The following is a 25,516-nucleotide window of genomic DNA, read 5'->3' on the forward strand; positions in this document are numbered from 1 at the left end:
TGAGGCATGAGCAAACTCTCTTCCAGATGTCACACGCCATGGGGAGCCTCTTCTTTTTCTTCTTGGCCATCCCCACCATCCCGTGGACCTCCAGCTGATGCTTCTCCAGCTCATTCCTTGTCTATTTGACCTCGCTACACTCTTTATGCTGGATCTGCTTTCCTCTGGCGACCTGACAGCATTTCATGTGCACCTTCAGGCGGCAGTAGAAGTGAAAGACTTTATCACAGGCTTTGCAACAGGCTTTGCAGACAAAACTCTTCTTGGAAGAAGCTTTGCCCTGGGATTCCTTTGCTTCTTTGGCACTAGCACCTTCTGCCTTGCCCTCATCTTTGTCCAGAACTTCAAACTGGGATTCACTGTTCACCTTCCACCTCCTGATCCCAGGTTTCTGCCTTCTTCCTGCTATCAAGAGACCTATGCAATTACTGTTTTGGAGGTGACTGAGCACCTGCCCCTCAGTCTCCCATCTCTTGAATGCTCCTACATAGTTTTCCCTGCTCAGACGCAGCAGACACACATCAGACATGTCGTCCCATCACAATGGTGACACACAGCTCTGTCCAGAAGTGGTTCTGGCCATGCATGGTTAGAAACATAAAGACTGATCCTTGAATTTCTCCACCACACATGCAAGGGTCTGCATGAGATGCCAAGAGCCAGGGCCAGATTTTCCTAAAAGCTTGTTTCTCAAACTCTTGCTTCCCAGCATTTGCCTCCTGCTCAGACACATGAAGTTACAGCCATGTTTGCAGACCTGAGTATCATACTATCAAAATCTGCCACTAAGAGTGGATATCCAGCCCTTAATTACAAGAAATCTCAGAAACACTTCACAAACACAATCCCTTTGAAAAGGAACAGATAATCTTGCTACAACCCTTTTGAGTCCTCTGCTCAGGGCCCTGAGGTATTTTAAACCACTCATTATGCTCATTTCTTAGAAAGCACAAATGCCTTCCCAAGTCCCTCTAACACCATCACCTCAAAAAGCACAAGCTAGAAAATTCACCCAGGATCCCAATCTACTGAAAAGACCCACAGGAAATGTATGTATGGGAGAAATCAAAATACAAACAGATACACTTGTCTTCTTTACTATAATGAGAACCCTGAACTGTGTGGCTGTGGTAATTGGCACAGACTTCTCCTTTTGCCACTGTACGGAAAAACTCAGCCTGTGCTTGAAAAACTTCATCTCTGCCTTCCTCACTATGGGAAGAGCTCAGCACAGTGTCCCCTTGCACAGCACCACTGCCCCAGATTTCCAACCAACTGAAGACCAGACAACATATTTCAATGGACCTGGAAAACTTAAGACACCAAGTGGTGATCCATAATTTGCAAACACATCAAGGGAGAACAGTAGACTGGAAAACTGGTTTCCAGTTTGTCCTGTTCTGTCAAAGTCACTTTGACTTGTGACATCTAAGATTTCTTTCCACATCCCTTCAACCAACCCTGTCACTTTTTCTGACCTAAGTGAAGAATTATTTTTCAATCTACCAGTGAGATGCTAACTGTCTTTTTTTTAAAACAAGACCATGGGGAGGAAAAGCCTTTTTCATAGAGCTCTTGACACATTTCTGATATTTGAGAGTAAGACCAATCTTGACAAACATGATCTTCTAAATGATTGCAGAGAGCTCTGGAAAGCAGATGGCTAGGGAGGAGGTTACAGAGTTGGCTGAAAGAGCCAAACCCTGCCCTTGCATGCACCAGCTGCCAAGAGTGACAGTGCTCTGACTACAGCAGGGTTCAAACAAGAAGCCAAGAGATTCCATGTTGTACCTCCACCAAAGAAACCAATCCTTTACTTGCAGTGCTGAGCATGGTTGGAGATGGATGCAGTTTCTTCTGCAGGGATGCTCTGTGCCTTCCAAGTGCTTTGGTTCACCTAACTTTACCAGATTTTTTTTCAGGTTTTTTTTGCAATAGAGAAGCAAAAGCTGTTGTTTTCCTGTGGATGTGCAAACGGAACATATCTCCACGCAGCACATACATTCTCAGAAATGTAAGGTCTCCTCAGATTTAATAGGAAGCTCACACCTCCCTGACATGAGGCCTGCCATTATCTGTCATATCTCATGCCAAAAGCCACAAGGTCCATAAAGTCACCTGCCATGTGTGGGCCTGGTAAGCAGTGATGTCAGAGCTGAGTAGACTGGCCTCAAAATTAAGATATGGAAATTCAGTGCAAAGATCTGTAGGACGCCAGAAAGAAGCTGGTATCTGGCAATCCTACTCTGGACACGTCATCTAGAATAGATGTTTTTGCCAAGTAAATAACATTTTCCAGGGCTTTTGTTTTTGATGATGCTTCTTGCTTGATTTTATCTCAACCTTGGCTTGAAGCCCTGAAAAGCCACTCAGTGGCAGCAGTCTGCTCTCTTTGATATTGCTGCCAGAGAGGCGGCAGCTGCCAGAGCAGTCACATTGACTCCCCAGGCCCCTCTGCTACACACGCCGAGGTGTCCAGGAGTTCACTCGGGCTGTGCATTCACAGACACATGAATTGTTGGCTCATCTGCTCCAGAGTCATGAGGGCATCAGCCCTGGCCCACACCATGGACACAGAGTCAGGGGGAGTGGGACAAGTGTCTGCAGCATCAGAAGGTGACAGAATCAATGGCAGATAAGAAAGAATCACCCTTTCACTAGAAATCAAAGCCATGACCAGGTAAAAATGCCAGCTGGATTGGTGGCAGCTCTTGGTACGGCTAGAAGAGAGGATGTAGATCTGAACTGGGAATGAATTTTGGATTTGCAGCGTAGCACCTGTTTCAGGAGACCACTGAGGCAAGGAATGGGAGTGGAGCATGTGCTGTCATCCTCCAAGCCCTACAAGTACAGCAGTCATCATGTGTTGAATATAGGTAAAACCTTATAAAATAAGGGCTTTGTTACCCTTGTAAAATCATGGCTCAGACCTGCTACTTTGGCTAAGCAGAAGGGGACTATGGGAAAGTGACTCAGCTGAACTGGAGGTAGAAAAACAATTTATATAACCATTATGTGCTCACATCGTGGCTTATGGTGGTTGGTTGAATTATATTTGCTATACTTCAATGGAACGTAACTGATAATGTCCTAACTGCTTAAAAAGGCCTGGTTTTAGCAATGAAGCAGCTCTCTTTGCACCTGCTGGGGACTCTGCATCATGTTGCTTTGTACAATCGAGATCCTTGGTTTCTTCTACCTGTGCCCTGCTCCCAGTCACCCACTCCCACCTTCCATCCAGCAGCATTTCCTCACTGCTCAAGACCACAGGCAGGCCAACAAGCCCAGGGTTCAGAGGGTGGCCTGCCCCCAGCACATGGGAGACAGGCTTTGCCTGTCCATTCCACACATGAAACAATGGCAAGTGTCAAAGCCATGAGGCTTGTGCTCATTCAAAAAGACTGATGGCCTTGACCCAAATTTGCATATAAAGTAATCAAACCTTCTATCCCTAAAAAATCCCAACACATTAACAGCAAACTGCTTTTTGCTCTAACTCCCCAGCAATCTGATGGCATTTCCACACTTCTTGTCAGCTAAGCAGCTCTGGCACCATGAGACAATAGGAATGGATTGGGCCGGTACTTGGCTAAAAACCCCACTGTGCCCATCCTAGAGGACTCTGCAGTCCAAATAATCTGGATATGCTGAGAAACAGATGAAAATATATATAAGCAAACAGAATAAGCAAGTCACATTTGCATCCTTTCTGGAAGAACACACACCTGCAATTACCTTCCTGACCCTCTGGTATCCTTGTATGCTTGTCATTAAAGCACCAAATTCAGTTAAGCGTTTTTCCTTCAAATAATGGATGCAAAGTTACAACTGGGCTCAGCTGGAAAGCCTCCCACAGCTCAGGGCAGGACTCACATGTGGTTATTGCTCTGCATTCGTTCTGGAGTTAACAAACTTCTGCTGTCAGACCCTCACAGGGAGGTATTTATCTGTAAAGTGCATACAGAGCAAGACCAAATTAAAGCATTCTAAGAAAATTAACTCAGAAAATAGTCTGGGACTACAAACTGCATTGTCATGGTCATCTTTGCACTAGAAGAGTGTGCTCTGCCATGACCTTTCCTCTGCACATCTAATCTGAATCTGCCTTCTGTCAGCTTAAGGCCATTTTGGCCTGGTCTTGTCACTGCTTGCCCTTACAAAAAGTCCCTCTCCAGCCTTCCTGTAGGCCCTCCTTTTTATAAAATACCCAATAAAATATCCGGCACACTCTCACTTCAGCAAGGGGGCACTTCCAAATTTGGATGGCTTCCCCAGCTTAAGCAATGACCCTTGATCTCAGGGGACACTGGGACCTGTCCACCCTTTGAGCCTCAAACCATGCCCACTATGAGAACATCCCATCATGCCTCTTCCACTGCTTCCCTGAGCCCTGCCTACCCCAGAGCCAAGCCCTTCAGGTCCTCTCTTTGCTGGATGGCTTGAAGATCAGCTTGTGATGCCACAGGATGATCTCAATGGCTGTGTTCTCACTGATAGCTGCTGAAGGTGAAAATAAAAAGCAGAGGTATTAAGAACACAAACCCAAGAGGAACCCGAAGCTGAGCTGTTAACAGAAGTGACTTCTTCATGGCACAGAAAACTACCACATTCAAGCTCTGGTTGTACTAACTGCAGCACTGACAGCCAGCATGAGGTACTTGCAGACCTTCCTTCTCACTGTTTGTCCAACTTTGGGCAAGAAGATCAGGTTTTCCAAAGTATGTTGCTGAAAGAGACAGTGACAACTTCAAAAGGCAAGGCATGGTTCTCCCAAGACTCAGGATTTCTTCTCTCCATGGTTATAGAGATTCCAACTTCTGCAGAGAACAGGCACTCCTAGGCACAATTTGCCTCATCTGAGGACAGACACATGAAAATTGGCTGGATGCACGGGGGATCAGAGGCACTGGTTTTTCCAGTCAGAACACAGAGGGGAGAGGGGAGTTCAGATGGAGGCACCTGGCTGCAGGTGAACCCCAGCTCTGTGCTCACAGGGCCAGCACACAAAGTCAGGCTCTGCTGCAGAGACCACCAAACTGACTACTCCTCACACTTGTGTGAGAGTTTGACAACAATTCAGAGGTACAAGCACAGTTTAGGTTTTAAAGCAGGAAAACTGAAGGCCAAGGCTATAGGGAGGAGAGGATGGTGGCTGCACAGAGACCTCTGATCAGCCCTGGGCTCTCAGACTGATGTGCCTCCAGCTGACTGTTACCACAGAATGGTGGCCAGCTCTCAAAGGTTTGCTCATTATAAAACCTGCACACACAGAGCCACAAGCAAAGCAGCTGTGTTTTCCAAAGTGCTTTTCCAGCTATAACTGGAAAAGTTATAGCTGGAAAACACCAAGGACATGGGTGCTGAGAGCCACTGTAAGAAAAGAGGTTACTGGCCAGGGAGGGATGAGGAGTTAGAAAGCAGCTGCTGCCAGCAGCAGGAGAAACTCAGGGAAAGAGTAGGAGGACACTTGTGAGGAAGAAAACTTCTGAGCTGGGTTGTTTCTAGATCTACTTCATGAACAGTTTCAGGGATGCAGATTCCTGCACAGCCATCAGCAGCTGCCAAACAGCAGAGACAGACAAGGACTGCTGCTCCAACACAAGGCAGGTGAAACCACCACCTGCTACTCACAACCTGCTCCATCACCTTGGAGAGACCCTTAGGGAGACACTAACAGGGACGCCATCCACCTGCTTCCTGCATCACACTCAGACACAGAATCCCCGAGAACTACAGAATATTCTGACTTGAAAGGAACAAGGGCATGACCGAGGCTCACCCAGACCCAGCCTGCCCTTGCTCCCACCTGCTGCAGACCTGGCTCACAGTGCAACTGAAGTGGTGACCACTTAGAACCTAAACACATCAGGCATTCCCTCAGCTTGCCGTGAACAAGCATCTCTCCTCAGAGCCCAAATCAGCCACTCTTAGTTGCTAATCTTCAGCTTCATATACATTACCCTGCCTCACTCCCACTACAGAATACTAAGGAATCATTAAACCAAGTCCTGCTGGAGGACTGCCCCAAACCCAGAATGGCAGATAGTAAATCAAGTCCTTAGGAATTCCAGTATTTCCCCCCAGATGGGGATGAAAACTCTGTATCTGCTTGCATAAGTGCAGCAGTACCTCAGTCTGTCTGTCAGGAGCTCCACAAAGCTCTCTTGGTATTGTCACAACACTTTGGCCCTATAATCCTCTGGGCTCCCTTTGCCTGAATTCAGTGAATGGAAAAACAAACAGCTCAGCTTCCAGCACCTTCTCAAAGGGCTTCAAAAGTAGGGGAGACAGGAAAGGTCCAGGCACCCAGTCCTCCCTAGGTCACTAATGCTCAGGGCCATATGCTCAGCACACCCGGATTCACCTTCAAGCAGAGGACGAACATGACAAATCAGAACTTCTCCAATGCAGAGACAATACAGAATATCTTCTACCCCCAAATGCAAACAGAAATGCATCTTCGGAACCCAAATGTCTCCTGAGTATCAGTCCCAGTCTGAGCCCAGAGGAAGAAAGTCTCAGTGCTCAGCAGATGAACATGTGGCCTTGTCTGTGAAGGCAACACCGCCAACACCTCAAGACATTTACCAGCTTCTTCTGATACCCTGGAATCACAAAAACTGACTCTTAACCAGAGTTTCATTGTAGGAGGTCTGTAAGTCAGTGTTTGATCCACTCCACCAAGAAGGAGCTTGGAAATGCCCTGGCTCATGTCCCTCTCATGCTCTTGTATGACTGCCAAACACACCAACATTTTACACTCAGGTGGTCCAAGGTAATCAAGAACTCAGTTGCCCTTGGTTAAAATGTTAAAGGCACACAAACCAGACTTACGATTGCAGAGCAGCTGTAGCACTTTCTTCTCCCTCTTACACAAAAAAAAATTTGCAACTTTAACCTTATTCCTTTCTTCTATCTAATTCTAATCTGGATCTGCTGAGTTTGCCTTGATGAATCAGAAAAGTGATGACTCCAGAAGAAAACCCCAACTCTTTAAAGACACCCCAGCATCAGGACATGTTTTATTCAGATAATGAATAAAGAAGAGTTTTATTCAGGATAATGAAGAGACTTGGGCAAAATCTACTGTGTCTCAAAAGTAATCTAGGATTGTACTTGTCACTTGATAAATAAAATTGGAAATTGGCAAATATATTAATCTGAAAGGGATTTTTTTACCATTGCAGTTACTAAGTTGAAGAAGATGCACAGTTATACTTCAGTGGGAGAAACCAAACCCAAAACCTGTAGTTCATCCCAGACATTCATGCATGATTTTTGTGCTTGTGTCTTTTAATCATTCTGGTTTGGTATCAACCAGAACAATCCATCATTCCCACAGCACTACCTGGGAGAAAAGCAGGAAGCACAGCTTGGGGAAAAAAGGTAAAGTCTCTGGGACCCAGAGAATACACAGTGACATGTAAGAAGAGAAAACTTTCCGGGATGAGAAGGAAGCACTAGCAGGCTGAGGGGATATTCAGTGGAAGAGTCTGAGCTACTATGAACAGCTCCCTGAAAAAAGGCTTCTTGGAGACATCAATCTGATCCTCAGCAAAGCCAAGGGAAATTCACAGATGAAATATTTTCCTTCTTCTCCCATTGGAATGTTTCGGATTTTATGACACAAAAGTGAGTTGTTATGAATACACTCACTGCTCTGCCACCATGCCAAGGTGATCTCGAGAACCAGCACATGCCATGTGCCACAGTGCAGGACCTCCTGCTCCCTATTAGCTGGACAGCATGGGACACCAAAGGTACCACCAGTTAATTCATCAGTTGCCAGCAGAGTCAAATCATCCTCTCTCTCTTCATTTTCATCATAAGAAATATCTGTGCTTCTGTTTGTTCAAACTGCAATTTGAGGAAATTCAGTTCTGTGTAATTAAGTAATGCTCCTCCTTGGAATGGGTATTACCACGAGATAATTAACCATGCTGGGAATCTGGTGTTTTGAGAAAGCAATCATGCTTAACAAATGACAAAGCCAAGTGCCTGTTGGGAATATTTGCTACAGAGGAAATTATCAGCATTATGAGTGCAGTTTTGCTTTCTATTAAATCCTCATTTACATTTCACTGCATGTTAATTTAGTTTTAAATTTTATATGACTTCTGGGTCTCTTGATCTGAATTGTTCAGGGTGTGCCTAAACCCACCTAAACTTGGAAGGTTGTCCCACCAGGCAAAAGATGGGGGCTCCTGAGTCCCTGAGCCATCACAGGCAGGCAGCAAATAATAAAATCCCACCAAAATGAGTAAGAGGAGTCATCCAACAGAATGATGTGTAATGGGGACACTAAGTGTAGGATTTCCATCAGCACACTCTGCTCCACACAGGAGACCATGAGTCAGTGACCAACACAAGCAGAAATGCTACCTGGATCGAGGAAAGAAGCACAGGCCAAATAAATTTTCAACCCCATCTTCCTCAATCACAAGGAATTCCAAGTAAGACACTGTATTTAACATCAGGACATCTCCAGCTTAAGGGAAGTTTTAGGTATTTGTTTTCAAAGGCAGTCACTACCATACAGTAAAGTCACCAGTGGAAGTTTAGTTTACTCCTACCTTTACCATCAGAGACGTTTGCTCTTGCCACCAAGTTGTCTGGCAGAAGCTGGAGTCCAGGGAAGGATGCTTTCACAGCCTCCAGAAGATTCCACTTCCAGGGTTTTCTCTTCATCCACCTTCCTGATCAGATTGTCCATGGCTTCCCTCTGAGAGCTGCCTTCACAGCCATCCAAAGCTACCTGTAACAAAGAAACAGCCACAAAACTGTGACAGCATCCTATGAACTCTTGGATCTGAACAGAGATCAGAAAAACAGCAACAGTACCACAATACTGCACTAGATCCCTACCCACTGGTTACACAATTTAACTGGAAGGGTTGTAGGGTGGCAGTTACAGAACACCCAAACATGGCTGAGGTGTAACAGACATGACACCTTGAAAACAAACCTGGTGGGTTCTTCCACCAAGTCCAGCTCTTGGAAGTGGCTGACAAGCAAAAACTACTTTAAAAAACCCCCAAAAGTAAACTTAAAGAGAGTGTTCAAAACAACATTTCATGTAATATTTTTAGCGAATACTTTTTAAAACTGTCAGTCTCGTTTCACTTGTCTCTGCAATTTTTCTGCTTGCCATCAAAAAATTGATGGCCAGAAGAAAATACTCGTATTATTTAAATAAGCACCCATTAACTGAATTATTATTTCTGTGACAAGGCCACGTGAAACATTTCTTATATGAGATGCAACTGCAGTAGTTTGGAAAAGCTCTACGAAGCCAGTAAAATACCTAGAAGGCTCCTACAAGGGAGAGGCACTTGTCAAATACAGGCTGACCTCCTTTCCACCAGCACTGTGCTCCTGAGCAGAACCTCTGCAGGACACCAGTCCAGCTCCCTGATGTCAATAAGCACTACAGAGTCCTAGCAATAAAATGATTAATATCTGTCCTAAAACTAGTTACATTTTTGCTCCCTTTCCCCTGGTTGGTAAGCTATTCCACAGCCTCATTCCCCTGCTGATTTTTCTAATTTTCAGCTGAAATTTATTCATGGCCAGTGTATGTCTGTTCATGTGCCAATATTATCTTTTAGCTTTAAAAGCCTTTTAAACTCTCTGAGGTGTTTACCATACCCTTCCTCTTTGATTTCATTATAAGAGCATGATCATATTCCCTCTCAGTCTTCATTCCCCTTGTCTTAATAAGGCAGCTCCTCTTATGAAACAGCTTCTACACCCCCCTGGACTTCCCACTGTAGATCTGTCAAGTTCCAGTATGAATTCACCTTTTTTGAACCAGACTGGAATAGAAGTTTTCAAGGAGGTCTTTACTATTAGTTCTTATTACTGCACCCAATGCACACCCTTCACTTCATACCACCACATCAGTCAGTTCTCACTACTCAGCTCTCCAGCCATGGAACTGGAGAATTGGATTAATGGAATATAGAATCATAGAATCATTCAGGCTGGAAAAGCCCTCTAGGATAATCAAGATCAGCCATCAACTAGCACCACCACCATGTTCACCACTAACCCATGTCCTCAAGTTACCACATCCACATATCTTTTAAACCTCTCCATGGATGGTGACTCCACTATCCCTGCCTTGGGCAGCCTATGCCAATGTTTGATAACCTTCACAGTGAAGAAAATTTTCCTAATATCCAATGTAAACCTCTCCTGGCACAACTTGAGGCTATTTCATCTTATCCTGTTACTTGTTACATGGGAGAAGAAACCAACTCCCACCTGGCTTGGACCTCCTTTCAGGGAGTTACAGAGCGTGAGAAGGTCCCTCCTGAGCCTACTTTTCTCCAGGCTGAGCTGCCCCAACTCCCTCAGCCACTCCTTGTGTTCCTTCTCTGAACACTTCAGCTCTTCAGTGACTTTTTTGTTATGAGGGGCCCAAAACTGAACACAGTTCATTCTTGTCTCTCTTGCAAATCCTCCTCTGTGTAGGCAAAAGATTTTGATTGTGCTCATTATCAAGATTTGCTAAACATGCCGTGGTATTTTTGTGTCCATAAGATCAGTGTTAATATTAAGTATCAAGAATTCCACTAGTGACCTTGCTACAAGTTGTGAGTCCTGCCTTCAGCACAACCTGCAGATGTTTACCAAAGAAATGCATCCTTTTTAGCATCACTGTTTCTCCTAGTTTAACAATTTCCGTACATGAAATTCAAATGCTTTGCTCTAGATCTAGACCAAGGCATTTTTACCTCATCAAATAAAGAACCCAGGTCAAGCAGAAGCAATTTAGTGAACACCTGAGAGGGACCAATCTGATTCTTATTTATGCCTCAACATATGTTATGTTCTTATAGAGGCTGTACATGCGCTTGCAACCCTGTCCCCAAGAAGGCTTCGCCTGGCAGCCAGTCAAGGCTCCACGGTCGGACTGTCAGTGACACCGCCCCCGCCACTTTGCCAGCGGGGCAAATGCCCGGAAGGGTGCCCGTGAAGGATGCCCAGAACATGAGACTGTGGGAGGAACGGCAACACAACAGGACCCATTTTCTTTGGGTATCTTGGAGGGAGCGGGGGTTTGCCTGTAGGGTCCGCTCAGCCCTTCTCCCTCCTTCTCGCCTTTCCCTCCCTGTGGTCCTGCTTCCCTGCTTCACCGTTCCCGAAAAACCAGCTTGTCATCGCGACGACCTCGTGCTCTGCTGCCTCCCCAGTGAAGCAGGAGCTGCTGCAGCCAGCTGGCCCGCGTGCTTCCCGGGCCCAGCCTGCCCGCAGCCGCGCCCGCAGCAGCGGTCCGCTTGCCGCTGTGTTTCCTGCGCTGCCGCCGCAGCACAGCCCGGCACTGCGGGGAGCGGCCTGTCGCCGCCGCCTCACCCAGCCGCAGCCATCGCCCACGGCCGCCGCGCCCCGACCCTGAAAACCCGTGGCTGCTCCAGGGGGGTGCCCGTGGCCACGGCAGCCCCCTCTCCCCGACGGAAGGAACAAGCAGTCTGCTACTGCTCGAAATTCATGCCCAGCCCACCACAGGAGCTACGGAGACGCAGCGCGGTTCACAGCACACGCTCTGCCTGCTAAGCTGATGCCGACAGACCACCTGGCTTCTTGCGGTAACGCTGTCCCTGTCTTCTGTTTCTTTCTCCTTCTTTCTTATCCTCTCTCTGCTCCTTTTCCTATCCGCCTTACTAGGAACACTTAACATTTTTTATCAATAAACAATTCTTTGATATACTGCTGCGTTTGTATTTTATTTTTGTCCAAGAAATGTATCAGATGAATCCTCCCCCTTTTATAGCAGAACAGGATGACACCCTTTACTGCATTTGCTCCTTTTTTTTTCTTTTTCTTTTTTTTTTTTTTTTTTTCCCTTACAAGTTTGACCTATATGTGCTCTCCTGCCTGTCCCAAAGAGATCAAATCACTGCCTTTCTCTCCAAAATGTCTGGTCCTGCTCATCAACTGTCGGGACCACTCTTAGCTTGGAGAACAATAAGTAAGCAGCCTTCTGTCACTTGCATGACACGGGTGTCAGTTCTTCCCATCTGTTCACAGAATCACAAGATAGTTATGGTTGGAAGCGACCTCTGGAGATCATTTAGTACAACCCCCCTGCCATGGCAGGATCACCCAAAGCAGGTGACACAGGAACTCATCCAGGGGGATTTGGATTGTCTCCAGAGAGAGACTCCACACCCTCCCTGGGCAGCCTGTTACAGTTGTCTGCCATTCTCAACGAAAAGAAGTTCTTTCTCATGTTGAGGTAGAGCTTCTTATGTTTTATTTTATGGCCATTGCTTCTTGTTCTGTCACTGGGCACCACTGAACAGTCTGGCACCATCCTCCTGGCAACCTCCCTTTGAGATATTTGTGTGCATTAATGATCCATTCTCCATCTTCTACAGACTATCCAGGTCCAGCTCCCACAGTCTCTCCTCAAAAGAGAAATGTTGCAGGCCACTCATCACCTTTGTAGCTTCTGCTGGACCCCCTCCAGTAGCCCCTTGTCCTTCTTGGGCAGAACTGGACACAGCACTCCATATGCTCCTCACCAGGGACAAGTGGAAGGGCAGGATGACCTCCCTTGACCTCCTGGTCACAGTCTTCCCAATGACCCCCAGGATCCCACTGGCCCTCCTGGCTGAGAGGACACACTACCAGCTCATGGACAACTTGTCACCCACCAAGATTCCCAGGGCCTTTTCAGCAGAGCTGCTCTCCAGTAATTCAGCCCCCAAACTGTTCTGTTACTGGAGATTATCCCTCCCTAGATGCAGGACCCCACACTTGCCATTACTGAACCTCATTTGGTTTCTCTCCACCCAGTTCTTCAGCTTATCAAGGTCCTGCTGAAGGGCAGCTCAGCCTTCAGGTATATCAGTCACTCCCTCCAGTTCTGTATGATCAGCAAACCTGCTCAGGGCCCGTCTATCCCTTCATACAGGGCAGTGATAAATAAGTTGAATAAGTGTTGATCCCTGGAGAACGCCACTCACTACAGACCCTCAGCTGGATTCTATTCCACTGTTTACAACCCTCTGCCATTCAGCCAGTTCTTGATCCATCTCACTGTCCATTTATCTAAACCACGTTGCCTGAGCATAGCTTCGAGGATGTTGCGGGAGACTGTATCAAAAGCCTTGATGAAGCTGAGGTAGACACCATCCACTGCTCTCCCCTTGTCAACCCATCCTGCCTTGCCATCATAGAAGGCTTTCAGATTGGTCCTAATGGATTGTTGAGAGATGTCATTTCAGTTGTGATTTTCCTTCACATGCAGGAAATGTGTGTTTCTGTGTTTCTCCTAGATCAGGCTCCAGGCTAAGCCATGAATTTGCAGGTCATCTCCTCTCCTTATTTTTTTTTTTGGTCAGACAGTATCTGCTGTGATGCCCAGCGCCCGATGTGCCACAAGCCTCTCCATAGCTCCACAGTACATTTGTTTGCCTGTCAGACATTTCAGCCATTCCCTGAACATCCTAAAGCTCTTCCTCAAGTTATTCACTCACTCAGGTATATAACCTCTCATATAAGATCCTCTCTCTCTTTCAGGATGCAAACGTCAGACAGTTCCCCTACCTTAAACATAAAAGAAACTAATCCAACAGCTCCTCCTGTGCTCTAATGAGCACCTGAACTCCTTAATTAGTTTCTCTCATTTCTAAAGATCTGTCCTTTTATAGACCAAACTCTGCTAGTGAACCTGCTGATGTGTTTTCCCCTTCAATTCACACCAACCTACCTCTAGATCCCTTAGTCTGAAGTCCTCTTCTGAAAAAACACAAGAAGAGGTACAAGAGCAGCATCCTTTGGGGAGCTCTTGCAGTAACCTACCACTGCTCCCAAACAGAAGAGATGTCCCTGGCAGTGGGAGATGCAGTGGTGATATTATAAGACTTATTTTGACACCACCAGGTGAGACAATTAGAAAACATCCCCCAATTCTGCTTGCAGTAGGATTTTTCCATCCCCAGTGTACCCAGTTAAGATTCCTGCAGTGGCCAACAACCTGCTTGTACTATCCCTAATACTTGTCTGAGCTCTGAAGCAGCTTGGTTTGAGCATCAAGGTTTGCAGGCACTGGAGTCAAAAGGGAGAGAAACCACATAGCTCAGAATACCCAGGTGCCTTCTAGAAGAGAGCCTAAACAGAAGGAAAGGGCTTATGTTTCTACTACCTACTCTAAGACTCTGACTTTCTGGGTTCAGTGCTGTGTTGTGGACTGATCACTCTGAATTCTGAAACTACCTAAGCGGTGTGGTGCACCATGCAGGAGAAGGATGTTTCTACTACCTACTCTAACACTGACTTTCTGGGTTCAGTGCTGTATTGTGGACTGATCACTCTGAACTCTGAAACTACCTAAGCGGTGTGGTGCACCATGCAGGAGAAGTTATCCACTCTTCCTCTGTATCCACTTCATTTCTCTTAAGTGATAACCTGTATTCAAATCCTCTACCCCTTCCCAATTACAGAAACACCAAAAAAGCCACAGAAGTTAAGCACACAAAAAAGAGAAAGGCTAGATTCAAAAGTTATCCAGAAAAAACAGAGATTGACAAAGATGCTTCGTGAAACATCACGTACTGGTTTTCCAGCAAAGAAAATCAAACTTGCTCCATTGTACAGCTCAGACCAGGTACAGAAAGAACCCAGTTGCCAGGAAAAAAGTCTGTTCCATGAGAAACTCATACTTGTCTTGCTGAATAAGTGTGTAGCTAATGACACACAACAGTGAGAAGAAAAACTAAAGCCTCATCTTTATGAACCTCTGGAGAACTAGATTCCATCCCTGCCAGCCTAGAGCTCCAGTGCAACACTGGATGAACCAGATAAGACAAAACCTTCAGAGATGGCTGCTAATTCCATGTTTGCTTTCCCAGTCCTACACCTGAGACACCGGGGATCCCACCTGCATACATGCCATGGGCCCATCATTTTAATCAGTTTAACTTCTGGAATAATTAAACACTTTCCCACTTGTCTGGGGGAGAAGGAGTGGAATTAAACAAATAAACCCCCCCACGGTCAGTCTACACTTGGCAATTTCCTATTGTTTTCTTGTACTGCAGGAGGGCAGAGCTCTGCCCACAGTCTCACTGGAGTGCTCCCCAAATAGATCTGTTATTTGATAGAAACTGTGGGCTGAACCAAGAGTATGAAGGGATCCCATAGAGAGGAGTAGGATTTCATATTCGGAGCAGGGTTTGGGGGCTCTGTAGCAAACGGAGCACACAGTGACTGGCGAGGATGAAAAGAAACACTGCTCCTCCACCAAATGAAGCAGGAGCTCTGCAGTACATGATGATGCAATCACAGGCAGTGTATCCTGTTCCCAAGAAGCAGAATTATAATGGCAGAATGGTTTTGGTTTATTATTGGGGTGTTGTGTTTGGTTTTTTCAAGGTGAAGGGAGAAAAAGAATTGCTGAATTTTAACCACCTAATTCTATGAAGACAAAGAGAAGAGAGTAGGGAAAAGGTGAAGCATTTAAAAGAAAGGCTGTACTGCAACAGGAACAGGCATATATGAAGATCCTAATCTCCCCACCGCTAATGAAGTTCAGCTCCAGACCCCCACATGGGTCTCTGCTGACAGCCACAATGCCCCCAGCAGATGCCAACTTGTTTGCTGAACTTATACCCTGCTCTCTCCTCTGATATCTCCATTCCAAGCTCAGCTGTGTGCTTTCAGATGCAAAAATTCGTCAGTCACCAGTCACACCAGTCACACCCCAGCCCACAAAGACAGGACAGATGCTTCTGTTGGCAATACCTTTTTAGGTACCCTATTCCAATCTGTGTCTGTTCTCAGTGATTCCCCATGCTGGACGTGGTGAGGTGTTGCGGTGTGATGTCATGGCTTGCCTCAGTTACCCAGATCCTTCCCCAGGTGTCAGTCACCTCTCCTTTCCCCCACCCTTGACCCCTGCTGGGCACTGTCTATCAACCCAGAAATTCCAGAAGGCATCGAGTGATTGGCAGGTTCAAAGGATGCTCTCCACTCCCTGGTGGGCCATTGGCCCACCCAGGTGTCCCTCTCACCTGAGATCCCTGTTATGAATAAAAAGTTATCTATTTTTTTTTAAGGTTGCAGAGTTAAAACAAGTTGAACCAGTTGCTGTTAAATTAGCTTCATGTTGCAGCCACCTGTTGTTGAGAGTTCTTCTTCAATTGCCTGTTAATGGTTGGCGATTAGCCATTGCCCCCCTGATGCTTGCCAGGGAGTGACACCAGACCTCGCAGTGAGCAGGGCAGGGGCGTGGCATCAGAGCTAGTATGCAGATGAAAATACATTTCACCAAACTTTGCAGTTTTCCAGGAAAACCCCTAAAAACAACGAACCAACATAGACTTAAGAGACCTAAGTGATGTCTAAGGACAAGGAACTTAATCCAGTACCTGCTAAGAGCCTTTTTACTTCTCACCCTAACCTTAAAGATGTTAACTAGAGAAACAACCTGAAATGTTAAACCAAAAAAAAACGGAATCTCCTAATCTCCCCTGAGGACGGAAGCCCCAGCTCTGCCTGCAGACCATCATCATCATCCTCCTCCTCCATGCCACTCCTGGGAGCAGCAGCGGCGTGGGAGTGACCCGTCAATCTCTCCCCACCTGAGCTGATTCTTTTTAATAAAGGCATTAAAAAGGAGAAAGATCTCCTGCCCCATTTATTCATTTCAACCTCCTCCCCCCATACCTGGTTGGTGGTCCCTGTGTTCCCTCCCCTCCCCCTCTTCCCTGGGTAAAAGGGCAAGAACACCACACGGTCGGAGTTCTGTTGGAGTTGTTGCAAGATTCAGAGGCCATGCAGCCCAAAATAAAAACTCTGGATTAAAAACTCTCCATCAGGACCCACTCCTTCCTTCACCATCACCTTAAAGGTTCCTCCAGCTCAGGAAGGCCTGAGGAATGACCCTCTTCAACAGCAAGCTCCAGCCCGCAAGCACTGGAGCTCAGGGTGTGCCCGGACTTGTCTCCACATGCTCAGCTGCAAGCACAGGTACTGAACAGCGTCTCTGGGGAGAAAACACCACAGGTGCCCCTATTTGGTTCGGCAGCTGGGACCAGACAGACCAAGGCAGTCCTGTTCAGTAATATTGGTAACCTCCAATAGTGAGGGACCATGAGACCTTAACTGAGAAGATTAGGAGCTGGGCAGAAGTTCTCAGCCCACCTGTTGTGGCTCTGGTCAGGCTTACTCAGACAGAAAGCAGAGATCATTCATGCCACTGAGCACACCTTTTCACTCGCTATAATCCTGTGTCAGGGGAGTTCAATGACGTGACAAACCAGGACAGGAAGTCAAGCTGCATCCTGATCACAGCATGTGAGGGCACCCTGTAATTTCCAGCTGCACAGGACACAGCTAGCTCCCCTCAAACACAAAGGAAAGCAGGTTATAGACAGCATTTTGTCCTTTATGACTTCTGCAAATCAGCATACAGAGTGCAGTTTCTTACAGAAAAGGAATGCAACAGTCCTCCCCACCAACTGTTGCCTGCAACACATAAAAAATAAAACCAAATTATTTAGGGGATGTTCTAGTCTTGCAGGAAACTGTGTGGTAAGAGTTGCAAAAATGACATAAAGCTGGGAGACAGCTGAAAGGGAAGCTGATGACCGGGAACTGACAAACAGGTAGCAGAGAGGTGGTTAGTGGTTCTGTTCAAACTCCCCTATAGAGCCTTGTCTTTGTTCCCAAAAAGGGTTTTGCAGGGTATGAGGAGTACTAGGTACCTCCTCTGGCCCAGGCTCCCCTTGCAAGGGTAGTCTGACACTGATCCTGGTCTCCAGGTTGCCTTCACTGCTCAGTTTTCACTATTCCCACAGTACAGCACAAAAGGACCTGAGACCACATACATGTGTAGTTGCTACTGTGCAGAAGGCAGGTGGAAGTGCCAGGTGAGGCTGGCCCATCATCTGGTAAACCATGTGTATGATGCTGCCTTGATGACACACACACACCACCCTATCCACAAAGTCTGCCTATTTCAGATTTTTTTTACCTGTTTCTCTGAAGCAGTCAGGAATCCCTCTTCTACTGCCTCCAAAACTCTGTGATGGGGCTCAGCTGGATCACGCTCTGGATCAGCTCCTCCCTGCAGCACAGCAAGTGAGTGGTCAGCATCCCTTCATTGGCTATGCTTTCTGTGGGGAAAAATATTCAGAAACACAAGAGAAGAAATAAGTCAGTCTGAAGAAACTGACAGGTTCCTGACGCGAGGGAGACTCTCTGAAAGATCTAAGTGAATAACAAAGCTTATCCCAAGTACAAGCAGCAGAGGAAGATCACTTTACTATTCTCTTTAAACTCTGTGAAAGGAAAATGTCTCATTTATCTAGCAGAGCACAAAGCCATAAAGCAAGCTGGAAGTTAACACCAGGTTTGCAAGGCCACTGTTTTGTGTCAAACTCGAGTAAAAAATAAGTTTTCAACCCCAAGCCTCAGCTGTACTCACACTGGCTGCCAGCCATTAATCCAGCCCTCCAGGCAGCAGTGGGGAGAGCTCTGCACAGCTACACCTCCGGCTACAGGCAGAAATGCTCCAGGATCTTGGCCAGCACATGATAAACCTCCCACATCCGGATACAGGGTTTCTCTGTAATGTTGCCCACTCACTTTGCCAGAGGTTGAACCCAATTTCCTACCTGCTTGATGTGAGGCTTCTCCACTGCTCTGTTCCCTCTCCACCAAAGCCACCCTCAGCTCAGGATTCACGTCTTGAAACAGCTTCAGAAAAGACACGAGGGTCTGAGTGTCCAGAGGCCGAGCATCCCTAGTGTCACTATCCTGGGTGTAAGCATCCTTAACTTTGACAAGCCGCTTCTTGAACACTGAATGTTCCTCTCCCTTGGCCAGACAGACAGCCAGAGCCTACAGCAGAAAAGAAATGAAGGAAGGTTTAGAGAGCAGAATCAACTGCCCTACACAGACAGACACAACATGCGGAACCCTGGAGTTTAGGTCAGGGGATAAAAAATTAAACAGGACAAAAAAAATAACCACACACACACACCACTGAATGCAGACTCTGGCCTGTGGCCACCCACCCTGAGAAGCAGGGCAACAAGCCCTGCTGCCAGCCGTTATCCATACAGCAAATCCCACAAACTGGAGCTGGTTCCAGCACCAAATGTTTCTTCATGTCCAACTGCCCGAAGACCACTAAGTGTAAAAGACCTGATAAAGCATGAATTTGACACTGCTACTTTGGAAGGCAAAGCTAGGGCTAGAGACACTGGATCTCGCTGCAGACTTGGACACAAAGCAGAGACCATTTCAAGTGGAACTTTCAGGAATCTCCATTCTCAATTATAACGGAATTCTGTCTTCTAGAGAAAACTCTGGAGAGGAGGCATACAAACTCTGAGTGCCATGGGCTCTCAGCACACCTGGCAATCAAACCCAGAGCTCCAAAGTCTACTTCAGTGACCTGAAACAGCAGAGGCAGACGTGCTTGTACAGTTATGGAAATAAACGGCAAAGAAATAAGCTGGAACTCTTACTCCCATTTCCCCAGAGTCCTTTAATGCTGTAAATATTGCCCCTGAAGACCCATGCTCCCCAGCTCTCCAGGAGAGATGCCAGTCTTTTGGAGCAGGCGGCCTTTATTGGAGACTCCAGGGATTCCATAAAGGTACCTTTGAAGTGGGAAGTTCAGCTTCGCTTCAGGGAGAATGGCCATTTTCTGCTGTCATTGTCATTTTTATTATGATGATAAAAAGCCTGTATGCAACTGCTTGGAGCTGCACCAGGTGGACTGGCTTTTCCTAGCAGGCGTAAATGCTCACACATTAGGGCAGTGTGGCAGTGCAATGACCTATTGCAATGACTCTGCAGAGGGGAAACTGCAGCAGTCCCAGCTCTTCCCACTCACAGCAGTTTGCCTGCCGAACAGAGTGTGGACGTGAAGGGCTCTGGTATAAAGAAAACACAGATGGGCTGAAGAACAAACATAAAGGTAATTTTTAAATGCAAACATAAATTTGTAATGAGTCTTGATGACCAGATCATAACCATCTCAAGGTTTGCATGCCTGGCCCCTTCCAGATCAAAATGAGCATGTAAAACATAAAATATCTCCACTCTCACCACCTTAAAGGTGTTCAGATCCTACCAAATCCATGTTTGTACTAATATGGATGAAAAGTAAATTGCATTGTTGCAAAATATTTTTCAATTTTAGGGGTTTTTAATTAAAATCAGCACAACATTGCTACTCAGAGCCCCAGGTAACATCCCTTCCTCAGCGCATGGATTTGGTTAATAGAAATGAGTTTTCAGTAACTGAAATATTCTGCTATTTACAGGCTCTTTCCAGAAGACATTTCCTTGAACGCGTTGCTCAGTGGGAAAAACAGCCTTTTAGAATTGTTGTGAAAGAGCACACAGTATACTTCAGACTTACATCGAAGCACTAACAATTCCCAAAGATCCTGGGAAAAAATGGAGAAATACTGATACCAGCAGGAATCCCAGCTTCCATTTAGCCATAATGTGCCCCCACATTACAGCCTGATCCACCAGGCTTTCACTGCCTGGGACACTGCAAAACTCTTCATGGCCAATTTGGCACAAATTAGCATACAACCAGCTTCCACATGGGAGGAAGAGACTGCTTTCTTGCACTGGGAAACTGCATTACCAAGACTTGACTTAAGCATGGTCAGAGCTCTGCCACCAAACAGATTCCATGGCACTCCAGAGGTTTGGTCCCCATTGAGGATATCAGTTCTGGTGGCCAAAACACTCCCACCTCAGCACCATGGAACACATCACACACATGGAACAGCCTTCCCAGTTCATTTCAAACATGCCCATGTCCACAGCAGCCCCATGGCAAGCTCTTAACAGGAACCTCTGCAGGTTAAGGATCCAGGAGATAGGTCTCCTGTCTCCATAGCATCTCCACATCTTCCATGTTTTTCCAGAGACCTCAACCGCAAGCGCAAATAATGTACACCCCCCTCCCACAGCAATGTGCAGTGGCCCATAACTGAGACTAAAGAGGGATGTGAGGAGAGAGGGAGGGCACGCAGCACAGTCATTAGCCCAGCTGGCCATTAACTCTTCTCTGCAGGTGGATGTGCACGGTTATGGCTTTTCATGCCTCATCCATGCTCCTGCTCCCACCATGAGAGCACATCCAGCAAAAAGCCACTTTATTGACTATTTCTGAGTGATCTCCTTCAAGCATCAGCTTTAGGGTGAATGCAATCATCCAGAGGGTGGTGGGTAGGGATTTGCAAGAGACAGATTGGGAAGCACCTGCTCAGGGTGGCAGAAAAAGCTGACTCCCTTCAGACCTGAGGGATGCTCAGGTACACTGCAGGAGGTCGTGCATTGTGGGGAAACTTCCACAGCCATGATCATCAGTCCTCTGTAAATGCACACTGCTTCAGGTTTTGATGTACAGAAGGTGATGAAAATATAAAAAAGCAATTGGAAACCTGTTTGGTTAGGGCCTGTTTCACTGCTGGCTCTTCTGTGGCTGCATGGTTATCCAACCTTTGGAAGCTGAGAAGCACTGTTCCATAGGCTGCTGCTGCTCACAGGGTCAGTAGCATGGACAACCCCAGGACTGGCTCCACTTCACCCTCAGAGAAGCCCCCTGGCTGTGACCCCACCATTAAGTCAGTCAACTATCAATCAACTATTGTATTGTGCATGCAATAATCAGAGAAAAACTATGTTCATGTTTTTCCTTCAGAAACCTAAAGGGATTTTTTTTTTTCAAGCCTGCATTTGTACATGCAGGGAGACCCCAGGAAGAATCTGTGGAAAACACTGAACCCCTGCTTGATCCACACAACAAGAACAAAAGCTCAGCCCAAACTTCTACAAAAATACACCAGAACAGAGGAAAAAAAAAGTTCTCTAGCACTGCCACCATGAAAAAAACCACCAAATCCTCACAAGCTCTCTCTTCTAATCAGGATGCAGAAGATAACAGGAAACTTCTTTCTTCTGCCTCATCCAGAAATCCCTGCAGCTGCAAATGAAGGGCGACAATGACTGGACAGGCCCACAGGCAATGGAAATGATCCACAAACACAGTGACATTTATTCTACATGGGAGAATCAACGCTCTCCCTCTTCATCTGAACCTGGTAGTAGAGGGAACAAATGAGCTGTGCAATAATTTGAATTGAGTTTCTCTAAGAGAGCACAGGAAGATAAGACTTGACATTGGCAAAGCTCTTCTATGCTTCCCTAAATTACTGCAATTTCAGTCTTGTTCTTGTTTCCAAGCAGATTTCATCCAAGCCAAAACCAAATTAGATAGGAATAGTTTATGTGAAATATACAGAGAAACTATAAAACAGAAACAACCCCAAAAGTCACATCTCCCTAAACTGAAAAGCAATTCATCTGCATTTTTCAGTCTGGGGAGCAGAACAGAATATCAAACTCAGAGAGAAGCAATAGTTCTCACAAAAGCCAGCCCCGCACCACAAACTTTGTTGGGGAAAACCCCCACAACCAAATGAGTCTCCAGTGGAGGTAGGAGGAAATAGGCAGAAACAATAGAGGGGAGCAGACCAGAGTGCTGCACAGAATAAGATACCATGCAGGGATGAGTTGACCAGCAAAGGAAAATAAATAGAGAGGCATCCAAGGCCAAATTCCACTAAAACCACAGGAACCAGGACAGCCTTGGTGCTAATAGGCAGGCTGACAAAACTCCCCTAAGCTTGTATGCTGCCCAGGCTTTACTACCCGAAATAACCGGTGCTTTCCTAGAGAGATCAGCTGCTTCCAAAAGGCTCCCAAGAAAATAATCCCGAGAAATGGGAGATCTCCCCGCAGCAGGGCAAGCACACCCAGCAAGAACGCTTTCTACACAGAAACAGTCTCACAGGCATCCAGACACACTTTTACTTGCCCCAAGGCACTCGAGACTTCAAACAAATGACTAGGAAAAGAATACAAAGAAAGGGAGGGGGGAAAAAAAGAGAGGAAAAAAAAATCCATTGACATCTACCACTGGCACAACCTCAACCTGAGTTACACATCCCAGTTCAGTTCTTTGGAGCTGAACTTGCACTTCAAGCATGACTTTAAAAATACACTGCTGTGTTTCCCCCCAAAGGAAACACCAGGCTCTGGTGGGGAAAAGCTGCTCTGTGTGCCGGAAACAGACTCAGTGCTAAGGTCCACAGGTCCTGCTGGTCCCAGAGGGGAGCTCAGAGAAGGACAGATCTGGCTGAGCCCTTGCTTATAACAGGCTGCAGCCTGTTCTCCCACTGCCCTGGGGCTGACACTTTTCATGCTTGTCACAGTTGAAAAGTGATTTTTCAAGAAGCCTCAAAGATAATCCATTTCTCATTTATTCAGCACTTATTTTTAGCCGCAGAAAAATTGTCCAGCTACCACTGTGCAGTCAGACACCCAAACCGGCTCTGAGCTCCACAACCTCTCCCTTGCCTCCTCCTGTAACAGCTCATTTGGGAGCACAAAAGGCCAGGAATGGGTCTGAAGTGGTGTAGGAACACCAAACGGCAGCGACGGCACAGCAATAGCAAACAGGGCTGTTGTGCAGTGCAGAAGCTGCAGCTCTCCTGCCTGGGCACTCCGCCAGCTCAGCTCTGCCCTGCCACCAGCAGTAAGGAGAGGCAGGAACAGGGACAGGGCCTGCTAGCATGGGAGCATGGAGCTGCCAAATCCCTTCTGGCAGCACCAGTCACACTGCACAGCACCCACCCCAGCTCGGCTCCATTCGTAAAAGTGTTTTGTAATAACAGGTAAAAGTCTAAACCTGACACACTTACCTGATCATGGTGAAAAACAAACATAGAAAAATCCAATCCTCTGAGCAGGGCACTCAGAGGTGTTTGTCTGCCCAGCTGGGCTTGTGCTTGCTACTGCAAATATAGAACCACATCTCTCTTCTAAAGCCCCCAATACGTTATATTCCACAACATGAGGAGAACCAGCTGCTAAGGGAACACGAGCTTCCCTTCGTGAACATTTAAGGGCTTAGCAGAAAACAATCCTGCACTCCCCAACTCAAGGGAATTCTTCTCCCTGCTGTCACAAGTTTGGGGTTTTTTCTAATAAAGATGTGGTCTTGGGCTTTTATAAGAAGAATGTCACAATGGTAAAAACATACCATGTCCTGTGATCACACTGCTACTGGAGGGACTTGAATCCAGACAGCTTCCAGCCAGCAACTACATGAGAACCTAGAGAGCATGGCAGCCCCCAGCCTAAGGAACAGCACTGCTCCAGAGGTTGAATAACCAGGGAGCCACGGAAGAGCCAGGAGTGAAATAGTAATACTTTTTCCCCTTCAGAAAGGCATGCAGGACAGTTCATGCAGCTTGGTATGAAAAATGCTCTACCAGAAATGGCTGGGCAGAGAACAGCCAGCACAGTCCCATCCTTGCTCTACACTGGCTACAGCTCTTCTGCAGACCCTGCCACTGCACAGCAGTGTGCAGCCAGCACGAGTGCCCACCACAATCATTCACAAGCTCTCTGTCCTCCTGCTCCACTGTCACACCAGTACAGACATCACATTCTGCTTCTGTGTTGCCCTTGAGCTGGAGCAATGGGTGGCATCTGGCTACCACAGCTCAGAGGCCAGAGTACCCTTCAGCATATGCCCAGCAGCACACTCAGTTACCCCCTGCAACAGGAACTGAGCATCGTTTACCAACTCCGACTGCTCTTAAAGCAGCACATTGGCAGGAGAAGCACCATGGGGCAGCACCCAGTTCCCCCTGTCAAGCCCTGTCCCACTCCTCCCCCAGCAGCTCTGCTGTACAGAGAGCAGCAGATGCTTCACAGCAAGACAGTGCCGAGGGCTCAGGAAATCTATTTTGGGATCTCATATGTCAGCCATTTACAAGTCGATACAATTCCTGAAGAAAATGCCAAAAACAGGAGGAGAGAAATCTGTGCTGGAGCTCTTCTACAACACAAGGATGCCTTCAAGGCAGGACATACTTCTTTACCTGCATGCCTGAGCAACTTGCACTTACAGATGCTTCTCTCTAGGGTGTTGCTCAGGTGAGCACATGATGCCCTTCAAACAACCAGGCACCAGTTTCCCATGAAACAATTTCCTAAACAAGGCACAAAATATTACAGCCCTTAGCAGGGTGAAGAAAAAACTTGCATGATTTATGGAAGTAAACACACCTACCACCTTTTGAGAGGCATCAATTTCTCTGCACTCTTTGAGTCTTTTCAGCACAGCCTGGGCATCAGAAAGAGCCTCAGAAAACATTTTCATTTCAAACAAAGAAATCTATTTAATAGCTTTTGCTCTCTGCTGCTGTACGAGAGAAACAAGATTCATTATTTGCTAATTGAATGGATTTGCAGAAAGCATGATGTGATTGAAAGGCATCAGTTTGTAACCAGCCCATTGGCTATAAAAGGAAAACTGTGACTTATAAATCCCTTCTGAAGACATCACACAGCCTGGAGGGAAAACCAACAGTTTATTTAACACCAGTTATAAATGGAACATTTATTTTAAACCCAGTACAGCCTCTGTTTTCCTCCCATGCTGAACAGGAATTTA

At 46.5% G+C, this 25,516-nt stretch overlaps 1 protein-coding gene across 1 annotated transcript in view; it reads right to left on the bottom strand.

Annotated features, from left to right (window-relative positions):
• Nucleotides 1-4,852: 4,852 nt before the first annotated feature.
• ZBTB40 (zinc finger and BTB domain containing 40) overlaps nucleotides 4,853-25,516 on the bottom strand; it is a 30,415-nt gene continuing 9,751 nt past the window's right edge. The window contains 9 exon segments of the mRNA XM_041399132.1: nucleotides 4,853-4,856; nucleotides 6,130-6,214; nucleotides 8,574-8,662; nucleotides 8,664-8,755; nucleotides 17,987-18,030; nucleotides 18,033-18,128; nucleotides 18,630-18,855; nucleotides 25,133-25,217; nucleotides 25,219-25,264. Coding sequence (XP_041255066.1) covers nucleotides 4,853-4,856; nucleotides 6,130-6,214; nucleotides 8,574-8,662; nucleotides 8,664-8,755; nucleotides 17,987-18,030; nucleotides 18,033-18,128; nucleotides 18,630-18,855; nucleotides 25,133-25,217; nucleotides 25,219-25,264 — 767 coding nt within the window.

Source organism: Onychostruthus taczanowskii, unplaced genomic scaffold (assembly GCF_017590055.1).
Source record: "Onychostruthus taczanowskii isolate IOZ18803 unplaced genomic scaffold, ASM1759005v1 scaffold155, whole genome shotgun sequence".
Taxonomy (NCBI): Eukaryota; Metazoa; Chordata; class Aves; order Passeriformes; family Passeridae; genus Onychostruthus; species Onychostruthus taczanowskii.